This window comes from Pagrus major, chromosome 18 (genome assembly GCF_040436345.1).
Source record: "Pagrus major chromosome 18, Pma_NU_1.0".
Lineage (NCBI taxonomy): Eukaryota > Metazoa > Chordata > Actinopteri > Spariformes > Sparidae > Pagrus > Pagrus major.
In genome coordinates this window covers 27,067,215-27,079,362 of record NC_133232.1, presented here as the reverse complement: position 1 = coordinate 27,079,362, position 12,148 = coordinate 27,067,215, and the positions used below count along the sequence as shown (strand labels likewise).

At 43.5% G+C, this 12,148-nt stretch overlaps 1 protein-coding gene and 1 non-coding gene across 2 annotated transcripts; both read right to left on the bottom strand.

Annotated features, from left to right (window-relative positions):
* Positions 1-3,685: 3,685 nt before the first annotated feature.
* On the bottom strand, positions 3,686-3,758 carry trnav-uac (transfer RNA valine (anticodon UAC)). The gene has a single exon. It is a non-coding gene; the product is annotated as a tRNA-Val (tRNA).
* Positions 3,759-5,664: 1,906 nt separating this feature from the next.
* On the bottom strand, positions 5,665-9,407 carry LOC141013302 (neuronal acetylcholine receptor subunit alpha-3-like). The gene is made up of 5 exons (XM_073486970.1): positions 9,366-9,407; positions 9,177-9,286; positions 8,739-8,946; positions 7,607-8,638; positions 5,665-5,790 (listed from the first exon to the last, which is right to left on the bottom strand). The coding sequence occupies exons 1-5, from the start codon at positions 9,390-9,392 to the stop codon at positions 5,665-5,667; spliced, it is 1,503 nt and encodes a 500-aa protein (XP_073343071.1). The 5' UTR covers positions 9,393-9,407.
* Between the last annotated feature and the right edge of the window lie 2,741 nt (positions 9,408-12,148).

The window sequence follows — 12,148 nt, the reverse complement described above, 5'->3', positions numbered from 1 at the left end:
ACATTCCACTGCTAGTTTCTCTCATTGGCTCAAATTTAAACAGGAATTCAAGCTTGTGGTCGTGTCCCCCTTTTTGTCTGAGGGTATCTCCAAATATGAAGCTCTGGCAAGAAACAGATTAGCTTAACATAGCATAAAGCACAGAGTCATATCATCACTGACAAGCAACCAGCAAACACCAAGACAGCTTCTGCATACAGTGACATTTGTACACTTTGGTTTCTTGACAGGTTAAACATACAAGATACAGAAAAAACATGTTAATAGAGTCCTGCAGGAATAACGTATCTCTGAAGGCTAACATTCAGAAAATAATCTCTTTGGCAAACACAAGTTTGTGAAACTTTAATGCTTTTTGTTCAGCAAGATAATCTTCACAAATGGACGCAACTCTTGTGATTTTTGAGGGTGGTGTCGTGCATAAGTGATGAGATGGATTTTATTCAGGAGTGCCACGAATGAACCAGCGAGCAGTCCGTTTAACCATCCTGTATTTCTTCTTTCCTCCTCTTCTCCCTCTGTTTCCCTCCTCTGTGTCAAATATTTTAACTTAGAGGTGTGTGTTAGACGGAGCTTGTCTGCTTGTTTTTTTCTTTAATTGCCTCAGTTCTCAGCAGGCAGTCGATCTCCTTACCAACACCGAGGCTCCAGCTCTGCATGAGTTTGCATGCTTCCACGACGGTGTAGTAATAAGAAGCAGGTTACATAGTTTGTGTCTAAGTTTCATTTCTTCCTCCAGTTCTATTTTGCATTTTCCTGATCTCCCAGCATATCAAAAAAACAGCTCTGAGTAACTCGATGTGAACGATGCATCAGCGACACAGAATAAACAACATGCAGCTTTTTTTAGGGTGCAACGCTTCCAGCTGCAAGTCGTGTTCGAACAGTGCAGGTCACGCGAAGATGACAAGATATATTTCCGGTAAAAAAAAGAGACATGCGTATCGCTTCTTTATCTATCGAGGTGCAGTATGTTTTCCTCTACAAGTTAAACATTGAATGTCTGCGATGTTTCCTCTCAAACCCCAGAAAGTGCCAGAAGCATTTTTGTTGCTCCACCAAAATCTTCTTTCTTAATTCTAAGACAATGTTTCTTCATCCATCTATAAATATTCATCAGAGAGTAAAATTAGAAGCATGCTCTTTCTCTGTGAGCATGTGTGTCTGTGTGTGTGTGTGCAGACTCTACTTCGAGAAGCAACCATTTATGTGTACGAGAGGACCCTGCATGTGTGTGTGCATGTGTTCAGTAGGCTCCCATTGGAATGAATTATTTAGAGGAGAGTCTCTTTTACTTATCCACGGTCGACTGGCCGCGGGCACGTAAAGTTCTCCTCCCGACGACACTAGAGACTACCCTAATTCACCATCCACCCTTCTGCAGTATGCCCCCATCTCACCCCGCAACCCGAGTTTTCCCAGCATGCTCTAGTGTTCCACTGCAGATGTCCCCTCATCATAGCATGGCCTCTTGGTGGACAGTTTCCCCCGAAACAAGTGAGAGGGAAAGGCAGCCGGAGAGGAGAAGGACACAAGGGGCGAGGTGTTTTTTTTTTTTTAAAAATGCATGTAACAGAATTATCATTTAATTTTGAATAAGTTTGATCACAGAAACCAGACACACACGCTGTGAAGAGTCCGTCATCCTGAAGGTCCCGCTATCTAGGAGCCGGATGCTAACAGTCGGCGTCAACAGTGAAGAATCATGTAAAATATTCATCCATGTGGCTGGCTTAATAATGTATTATCCCTCAATTTAGCACCCGGAGCTTTGCTGTGCTCTGCGTAGCTCCGACTGCCACTCCAATCATTCAAGAAAGATCCTCCGCTTTAAAAATATCAGACTTACACCATTACAAATTCAGATTAGAGTGTCTGCAGCTTTTTAGAGGCAGCCACTTTATGTGTCTTTATCAAAATATAAAAAAATTGTGTTTGATTGTGCAGATTTTAAAAATAATGCAGTATATATAACAAAACATTGTCAGGCTTGTTTGCCATTCAAATCCAATGTTAAAAGTTTGAAGGGCAACTCAATATTTTGAGGGGGATCCAGTTAGGAGAATATGCACGCATCACACAAATACTTTCCAAATATAGCTGGAGTCGCTGGTTCATTGGCTGATCTCTTCATTCTGTGGCAGCCGGGCGCTGATGTGACCCTGTCAGGCAGCAGACTGAGACTGATGGGATACTATGTGTGAATGTTGTACGGCTGCTGCTGCTGCATCTCCATATTTATAACTAGACTCCATCCCATCCCATAATCCGCATGTAGCCAGATCCAGGCTGCTGAGTGCACATATGGACTCATAACTCACATAAACATGCACACACACTCTGTCGCTATCTCACCCTCTCTCTCTCATTTCCTCAGGTGACATTTGTAATCTTCCCCTCTTGAACACACACACACACACACACACACACATGCACATGCACACACAGAAACATGCGAGTAAGGATTAAATGTGAGTGGTTGTTGGGAGCCACAGGGTGGGCCAATTCAAAGCCAGAGTCACACTCAAATCTGACTGGAGGGGGAGAGCGCTGTGCCTTCACCACCCTGGACCTTCAGTGTGTGTGTGTGTGTGTGTGTGTGTCAGCGCTGACAGGCACATTCAGACTCACCCGTGACCTTTGATAGAGGGAGGGGAAGGGGGATAAGTCTGAAAAAGAGAGGAGCTTCAAAGAAAAATGCTTTGCTGTGCTTTTGCTTTGGAGATGCAGTTTCGGCCACATGGAGTTTTGATTCACCCAACGTGCTCCAGCGTGTGACTGTGTGTCCCGACTGTTTCCTCAGGTTGCACCTCAAACTCTGGTTCCTGCCCATCCTGAAAACTACTAAATTCATCACGGGAACCTTCTGGACTTTGCACTTTTGTCCCTGATCTTGAGCACTTGGGACTTGCATAGCATGACTCACCAGAACCCAACACTTCTGGGAGCTCCTCCCCTGTCACCTCACCCATTTCTCTCATCACTTCCCAGTGTTCATCTCTCCCACCATCCTCCTAAAAATCCAACACTTGGCTCCCACTATCTTTCTCTGTTTTCACTGACCAGCGGCTACAAGCTCATTGAGTTATACTTAATACAAAATCATGACCACCTGCCGTCTGCAAGTGCAGTCTTGTCATTGTGAGGCCCAGCTGCAGAAGTTGGTGCTGAAATGTCTTGAGTGACTGAGCAATATTCATTCAGCTGCTCACACACGTTTTCTCAGAGGATTTTTCCAGTCACAAATTTGTCACTGTTAGCTGCACTGGTGCTACTGTTAACAAAACCTCCACTTAATAACACAGCTCTTTCACAGAGATTCAAACAATCGAGACTGTGCAAAAGTATGCTCTTTTTTGTGTATTTGCAAATAGCATTAGATGCTCTCAAAGCGCAATGAAACTGTCAGATTCAAGTAGAAATGAGTGCGTCTCTCCTGACTGCTGTATATTGCCACATTTAAAAAAAATCATGGCTCTGTATAAATATATTTTTATCATACTGGCTCAATAGTATAGCATATTGACTCAATAACTGTGCATTTGATCAGACTGGCTCTGAGTTAGGAAACAGCTACCTTCCGTTAGCAATACACTAGCTCTACCCCTGAGTCACAGCTGCCCAAAGTTATACATACATTACATTAAACCAAGTAGCCTACAGTGAGAATGCAAGAAAGACTCTGGGGTTCCACTGGGGATTGAACCCAGGACCTTCTGCGTGTAAAGCAGACGTGATGACCACTACACTATAGAACCTATGCATTATGTGGATGGTACTGAATAGACAGCTTCAAGCCTTTACATTGATAAATGTGTTGCAGGGTTCTTTGAGTTTTACTGTCATGGCACAATAGGTTAGCTGTTAACTGAAATACTGACAGGCTCAAGGTCGTCGAGTATGAAACATTTACCTCGACACTTGAAAATGAAAAAATTGTGAAAAGTTCCTCCTGGCTTCTTTCAATAGGCTTTCAGAATAAGTGTTTTACATTTTATATGATTTTTTGTCATTTTTAGATAGATAGTTTCTTTGCAGTGAATCTGTTTTTCTGGATTTCACTTATTGAACTTTTATTTCTTGCCTCAACATCCTGTAAGCCTCTTGTTTTCCGATTTGTTTGCATTAAAATGATTAATCTGCCCCAGTTCTGCCCTACCTTGCTTACACAAGTGTAGTCTGACTCACCAGAGTCACTGTAGGCCAGTGTCCTGCATGTTATCTCGTCAACTGGCTATCAGGCTTCAGCAGAGCTTGATGACAAGCTGATCATTTGAATCAGGTATGTTGGAGCAGGGAAACTGATGTAGGCTGTTCGTATAAGCCTGGGTTTAGCCCCGCCCAAGACGATTGCGTTTGGTTAAAAGAAATGAAGACAAGCCAGAAAGTTTGTTTTCCCTGTAGCGGAATGATAATCGGTGCAGCCAGACCTTTCTCCAGCACTGACACAGCTGTGGATTTGGCAATGCGAGACGAACACAAGTATGACATTTAATCCATTTTCTACATCCACTTCTGCACCCTCTGAACCCTTTTATGGGTGCTAGGCCCAATCTCAGCAAGGCGCAGGGTACATCAGGGAGAGGTTGCAAATGTCTTGAAAACTTAACAGAAATAAATTGAGACAGTTTGGCCTTTTCAAGTCTTTTTACAAGTTTAATCTACATTGTGCAATTCAAGGTGTTTCTATACATTATACAGTAAGTCTGCAGTGATGTTGTGAATTCCTGTGCGACGCATGATTATGTTTAGTGTGAACAATGTGGGAATCACATCGTGTGTGGAGCCAGTGTATGTCTCAGCAGCCATGCATGAGTCACTTGTATTTTACAAACGTCTGTACAGAAGAAAAAAACAAAGGTCGACAACAGGAAAAGACCTTTACATTACAACATCATTAATATCATTACCAGCTGGTTGGAAATGCTGAAGTGTTTAACTTGTTTTCTTAATTTTAGATGGCATACTGTACCAAATTTCTCAAAAGTGTTTGGTCTTTATTGCACCGGTTCACATGACAACGTGCGACTGCAAAACACACAAAGGTATTCAGGTTCTTCTTTCTCAGTGATTTGTCTTTTAAGAGGGTTCTTCTACAGTAATTATAGCAATAATTACTTAAATCATTACCTGATAATGTTAAACATTGTATAAGACCATACCATAACAATGACTGAGTGGGCATTTTCAGTAAAACACTCAGAATGGAAATGCAGAGAAGAATGAACACAATGGGGGACAGAGGACGACCGTGAAGAGATAAGCTGTACAGGAGGCAGTGGCAGGTCAAAACATGGCACAGGGAGAGGAGAAAAACTAAGGAATGGAAAGCAGATGTGACGATCATGTCAGAAAACACATTAACAGGGAGGAGGAGACTGGATCGCGTGCAAATTGACAGGGCAAGGCGAATGAGAAATGGGGGAAATCAGGGTAAGTCGTGTGAGGAAAGAGGCAGCAGAGGGCTGAAAGTAATGGAGTCCCAGAGAAGAGCGTGAGACAGAGAGAGGAGACAGAAAGCCAGAAAAGGAGAAAGGAGACAGTCGGTGTTTGATGTGAAAGAGCTGCAGGAGGGATAATTCCCAAAGTAATTCAAGCGGGTTGCAGAGACGGACGAGAGCAGACAAAAAGAGAGAGAAAGGAGACGGGACAAAGACGGGAGTCTCATTTAAAGAAGTTGATGACGGGCTGGAGAAAGAGTCCCAGTGTTCCCAGCACACACACGGTCACAAAAACCCACAGGAAGATCCTGTCGATGACCATGGCCACGTACTTCCAGTCGTCCTCCACCTGAGGATAGGAGGAAATGCAATGTTCATTCAGTGAATTCATATTCACTGTGCTCTCTCTCTTTCCTCACTAAAATACTCACAGCGACCTTTGCATAATGGTATTATGGTGAAATTTCTAGAAACTGCTCAAACGGCCACACTTACTCGATGTCTCTGTGTCAACACTGGAGCTGTGTGTCTGAAAGGGGTGTGTGAGTTTTGTAAGAAAGGCTGAGAGAGCCACCAGTGTTTACAACCCTGCATGTGGCTATTGTTGGAGTAGTCTGTAAAGCATGTGTGTGCGTGCATATACGTATTATTCCTTGATCAGTCAGGTGTGGACAATAGGATCATGGCTGCACTGACCGTAATGCCATTGTGTGCCTATAGAGGAGGCAGTGTGGCTATTCTGCATGCATCAAGGAAAGATCCAAGCGCTGCTAAGAAAAGATGGAGCTGGAGCGACAAACATATCAGAGCTATCCAGAGTGTGCAGCAGGCGTACGCAAAGCCCTCCATCTGCAACAAACAAGCAGCTTTACGCTCCTTTTATAGCCCCGCGTAAATGGTTTCCACCCCATTTGCTAAGCAAGGTAGAAACTTAAACCTTGCTGAGACAACACGCATAGAGTAGAGCTTTGTTGTTGTGTGGTTATTTATTTTGGGGGGGAAAAATTTGGTTCAAGGTCAGCCGTTTATTTTGAGGGTTGAGGCTTGGTTTTAGCTCCATGGCTTTTGTGTGATGTCTGAAAGCAAAGTTTGGTTTTGCTCCAAGATTACATGGCTTTGAGTGGAGCGTTTGGTTTTGACATGGATGTTTGAGGTTTGTGAAGATGAGTGCAGTTAAGCATTTGTGTTTAGAGTTTTGGGAAGTGGAGCACGACTTCGAGAAATCCACCTAAGCAGTTGAGAAAAAGTGTAATAATGTAAGTGTTGGAGCTATTCATCTGAGATTCCTGGATGGCCCTCTGGCTCTGAAATGGCCTGGAGGTCTTGTCTTTCCCTCATCTTGTGTTTAGGTCCTGGTAGGTAGAGTACTGTACTGTATGTGTAAGTGTAACTGGGTTCATATACTCCTTCTCTGGCACTGCATCACGCCTTCCTTTTGTTCTGTTTTAATTATTAATTAGTCGATCATAAGAAAACTAATTGCCAACTATTTTGACATTTTTCAAGCAAAAAATGTCAAATATTTGCTGGTTCCAGCTTCTTAAATGTAAGGACTTGCTGTTTTTCTTTTTCATCTATGCTACTATATGAAGATTCCCTGGGTTTTGGACTGTTTGTTGTGATTGCATTAGCGCTATGGAGTACTGAGTCTGAACTACAGGAAGAAACATTATGGGTTTTGCTTTGACACAAACATCTCATATTCAGTTGCAATTGTTATTTTTCTCACAAAATAAAAGGATGTGAAGGATCCTTCTTTCCCAGAAATAGTATTATGGTTTTCAATTGCATTCTCACTTTGTCTATGAACAAGTGTTTATTTCTTCCAACAGTGCAGAGTGAGGCAGATCTCTGTCCAAACAATGCCACCTGCAGCTGATGCATAAAAATATTTTGACTTAAAGCAAGACTCATTATAAGGTTTCATTTCATGGAGACTTCAGACTTGCTGCACACTCGGGGATTGTGACTGTGAAAATAAATCCTGGTTATACAGTGATATTAGACCCTCTGCTAAGAGATATCCAAGCTTAAATATGAAGATGTCGTTTCTTCCCTAAATAAATGTGAAACCATCAGTACACTTATGTATCTCTGGGGACAGCTTGCAATTGCAGAAATGTACTAAAGCAGATCTTCCCACCCCCATCAGCTCGTCTTTGTACCTCTTTGGCTTTGTTGCGAGTCCTCATGTTCTCTGCGATGTACTTCACGCTCTCGATGGCCTGCTTGATCTCTGGCGACACCACGGAGAACGCAACGACAGCGTTGACAGGCGAAGGGGCGTTCAGGGTCCTCTGCAGCTTGGGCGGCTCTGGCTCCTGGGGCACCTGGGTCTGGGGTGCCTGGGGAGGAGGAGGAGGAGGAGGAGGTGGTGGCACCATCGGGGGAGGGACAGGAGTTGGCACCTCCTTGCCTCTGTAGGGGCACCTTCTGTTCATATCCCGCTTCATGTCACGGTTCATCTCGCCGTACTCCACACAGTTCATTGAGCCGCCAGCTGAGGTGGCCCCTCCTCCTCCACCTCCTGCACCCCCATCCAGCGGTGGAATCGCTACACCCCCAGTTATACCCCCGACACTTACACTCCCCGAGCTACTTGTTCCTGCTATGCTGTTCTTTCTCTTCTTGTTTCCTCTGCTGCTCCCTCCTCCACCTCCACCCGTCCCTCCTGTGATGGCAGGTGAGGAGGAGCCCTGGTCGATAGGCCTCCTCATCAGCATCACCCTGGGCAGCACCCCGAGGAACACAGCCCTCACCCACTCCGGCATAGTGTGAGTCATGGGGGTGCGGTAGTGGACGTTCAGCACAAAGACGGTGATGACGATGCTGAGCGTGACAAAAATCATTGTGAAGAGGAGGTACTCGCCGATCAGAGGGATGACGAGCGACGTCGAAGGGATGGTCTCCGTGATGACCAGCAGGAACACAGTGAGGGAGAGGAGGACGGAGATGCAAAGGGTGACCTTCTCGCCGCAGTCAGACGGGAGGTAGAAGACGAGGACTGTGAGGAAGGAGATGAGGAGGCAGGGGATGATGAGGTTGATGGTGTAGAAGAGAGGCAGGCGGCGGATGTAGAAGGAGTAGGTGATGTCCGGGTAGATCTCCTCGCAGCAGTTGTACTTGATGTCATGCTTGTATCCTGGAGCATCGATGATCTCCCACTCTCCACTTTCCCAGAAGTCTTTCAGGTTCACCTGCGGAAAAGAAGATGTGAAGTGAATGGAAGTTATTTTAAGGAAGAAACATTTTAAAAACAAAATGCAAAGCTGCTAGACAGGATCTCTCCCCTCTGACCTTTGATCCAATGAGCACCAGGTCTATCTTGGCTTTGTCGTAGGTCCAGGAGCCAAACTTCATGGAGCAGTTCTGGTAGTCAAAGGGGAAGTAGGTGATGTCCATGGGGCAGGAGGATTTGAAAATAGCCGGAGGGACCCACGTGATGGTGCCATCAAACTTCAGCAGAGCCTTGGTCTTGTCTTCCACCAGGAAGTCACCTACAGCGCTGCGAGAGAGCGTTTTCAAGGAGAAATGTCATTTCACTTAAAGGCCATTACAACATTTAACTCAAAAGGTCAAAAGATGGAGAGCATAAATAAATAAGAGTAGTTTGTAGAAGCTCGAGGGATAACTCATAATGCATTCAGACTGACAACGACTTCATCACATTGCTATTGCTAAATGATAAATGCTAATTGCAAGACTCTTCTTTAGTATTCGTGCACTAAAACTTACTTGTTGTACAAAACAATGTCCGGCCTCCAAATCTTATTGGATGGAACTCGTATGAACTCAATCCCATCATACTCAACAGGGGCCCATTTCAGTTTATAGTCGTTCCAGACCTAAAAGACAGACAAGACTCATTATAACGCACTGAGCATAATCACCAACGCCATCGCATAAAGGACAAACATCACTCACATGTCTCAGCCACAGATTGGTCTCCATGATCTGATTCACCTCATCCTGTAAGCACAAAAAGAGGTGAATTAGTCAGCAGGAAGTAAAGATCATTGATGAATGGCTGATTTGTATTAAAACCTATGATTTCTTTGTTTAGAGACAATCAGCTGTTCACACTCCTCTCTTACCACTTTGACCAGTTGAGATATGGAGACCTCGAACTCCACCGTGACTGGATCGGACACATTCTCCACCGGTCGGATGAACTGGTTGTACCTCCTGAACAACCTCCGAAATAATCTGTCCTCCCCTTTAGATGAAAAACAGCCTATTGAAACAAAGAAGAAGATAAGGGAGAAAGAAAGTTAGACACTGAAATGCACAGGTGATTTCCTGACATTCCTAAATACCTTGGGTTTTTTGGCAATCCAGCTTTATATAACACAGATTAAGCCATAAATTGACGGCTAAACTAATGTTTTTACATCAGTGTCTGCTAAAGAAAATCATCCAGAGATACAGAGATGATTGTTGTATTCTCATTATCAAGGGATCATTTCACCAGCAAGCCCTGAAAAATGTTGCACTGGATCCACATCGTCCACTGAACAGCTCCAACATTTCCTCACTTTCACTGCGTACAGTACAGGAGCTTTTAACTGCTTGTTAACCGAGGCGAGGGAAAGTCAGGAAGTCTCCAAACACAAGATGCTTTAAGCAAAAAGAGAACAGTGTGGTTCAGAGTGTGTCTGAAGAAGTGTGTGTGCAGACTTTGTAAGGCTGAACTGAAGGTCATACTGTGGAAAAACTGCCACTAGTAACACTGGAGCCTCAGATGGCACACAGATCGGTGCCTGTCCAAGCAGAAAATGTGGCCTCACTTGGGACAGCACACACTCACACACCACCAGCACAACCTAAGGAATCAATGAGCTCCAAATCCTCGATACATAACCGCAGAATAACAAGGAAATGACTCAATATCTCTTCTTTTAATGTCCATTAAACCTTTTTTCTTATTTTTTCTCCTTTCTCCGTTACCCTTTTCTTCTGGGTAACGAAACATTGGACAACATTGGTCGTCAGTCCTACTGTATGTCCTTGAAACATTGAGGCACATAAAAAAAATGGAAAAAATATAATGTCTAAAAGCCAAGGCCAGCTTCTCCTACCACAGCTTTCAATGTGACAAGTGTGACGCACACATTATCCAACGCGGTCCCACACCATCAAACTTGCACTTAGCGAGCCGCGTGAACCAGTTCAGAGACGGAGGAGAATGTGCTTCACCAAAAGGGCAAATAGGGCACAACCCACATACACACAAATAGCCACATTCACTGAAAAGGTTTGTTTCCTTGACAACAACTAAATAAAACATGGTCCTTTAATGGGACACTTTCTTTCTGTCAGTTAACTCTCTACAAACCAGAGGCACGTACAGCTGGTTCGCTGCGGCTGTCCTGAATACCATTTGTGAGGCTTTGAAGCTTCGATTCGTGACTCTGTGACATCACACTATGCAACCATGTCACACAATCACATTATTTATGCCTATAGCGGCTAGTTTAAGCATGTGAGAATTAATTAAGCACAGCTGCTCTGTTGTTGTTAGCGGTGCAGGGTCAGGCGTGTGTGGGCTGACCAATCAGAGGAGACTGGGTATTAAGGAGGGGGGTCTTAAAGAGACAGGAGCTAAAACAGAGCGTTTCAGACAGAGGGGGAATACAGAGCTGCAGCACTGGACAGAGTGAGAAAATTGAATCATTGAATATTATTCTGTCAATTTATGCTTTATATCAACAAAGACATCATGTCATAATAATTTGCATGTCGTGGCTTAATAGTGCAGCTCATACAAGAGGAACAATAAGTGAAATACTGTGTAGGTTAGGTACAGGTTACCTTTGTATGCAAGAAGAGAGTTTTTACCTGAAAAAAAAAACCAGGTATTTACTGTAGCATGTGTTAAACTGATGAAAATATGCTTTAGAAATATAAACTTTTATAATTTATTACAAGATATTCATGTAAGCCAACAGGGCTGGAGTGGAAGAATGGTTAAATAGTTGTTGACCAACAGCAGATTCAACCATAATTCTTAACCGAGGGTCATAACTTTATCTTTTTATTTCTGATACAAACACTTTGTAACTATTACTAATGTACATGTCATCCACAACACATTCACATACAGTACCTTGAAAATGTCTTTCAGTGGGGATGGTACTTTCATAAAACATCTTTTTTTAGAGTATGTTTAATGAAATGTCTCATATTCACTGTCCATACAGTGAAGTCATAAAGCAGGTTATCTCTTTATTGCCACTGGGAGTAGATATAGATGAATATCTTGCAGACGTCTCAGATTACACGCTGTCTGGTTTCTCATTTTGGGAGACTTCATACTGTTCATTGACTCATGTTGACAAAATCAGACTTGCCAGGAAAATAATAAGTCTAGTCTCACAATGATAATACGGACCACACTCATACATTTTACAGGTTTTAACAACATATTTTAATTTCCTCTCACAGGGGAGAAAAAAGGCTTTAGGGGTAGACTCAGATTACCGAGCTAAAACACACAACACTTACATAATCACAACATCTGGTGCACATAAAACAATGACCACACACACATAGTATGAGCCCAGACCATATTTAGCTCCACAAAAAGGTCAAAACAAAAAAATGAAGGCAGCAAAAGGAGCTTGATGATGAAGTTTCAAGATCAGGGGAGCAGACGAGTGGAGGCACAAAGTATTCAAGTCCTCTGATGTGAATGAAAATCAGAACCC

What these genes read in the sequence shown, in the direction of transcription:
- LOC141013302 (XM_073486970.1), bottom strand. Translation starts at nt 9,392, where the DNA reads ATGGAGACCAATCTGTGGCTGAGACAT. An exon ending in GACATTGTTTTGTACAACAA is followed by an intron (nt 8,947 to 9,176) that starts GTAAGTTTTAGT and finishes GCTCTCTCGCAG; the next exon opens with CGCTGTAGGTGACTTCCTGG. An exon ending in CTCGCAACAAAGCCAAAGAG is followed by an intron (nt 5,791 to 7,606) that starts GTACAAAGACGA and finishes TCCTATCCTCAG; the next exon opens with GTGGAGGACGACTGGAAGTA.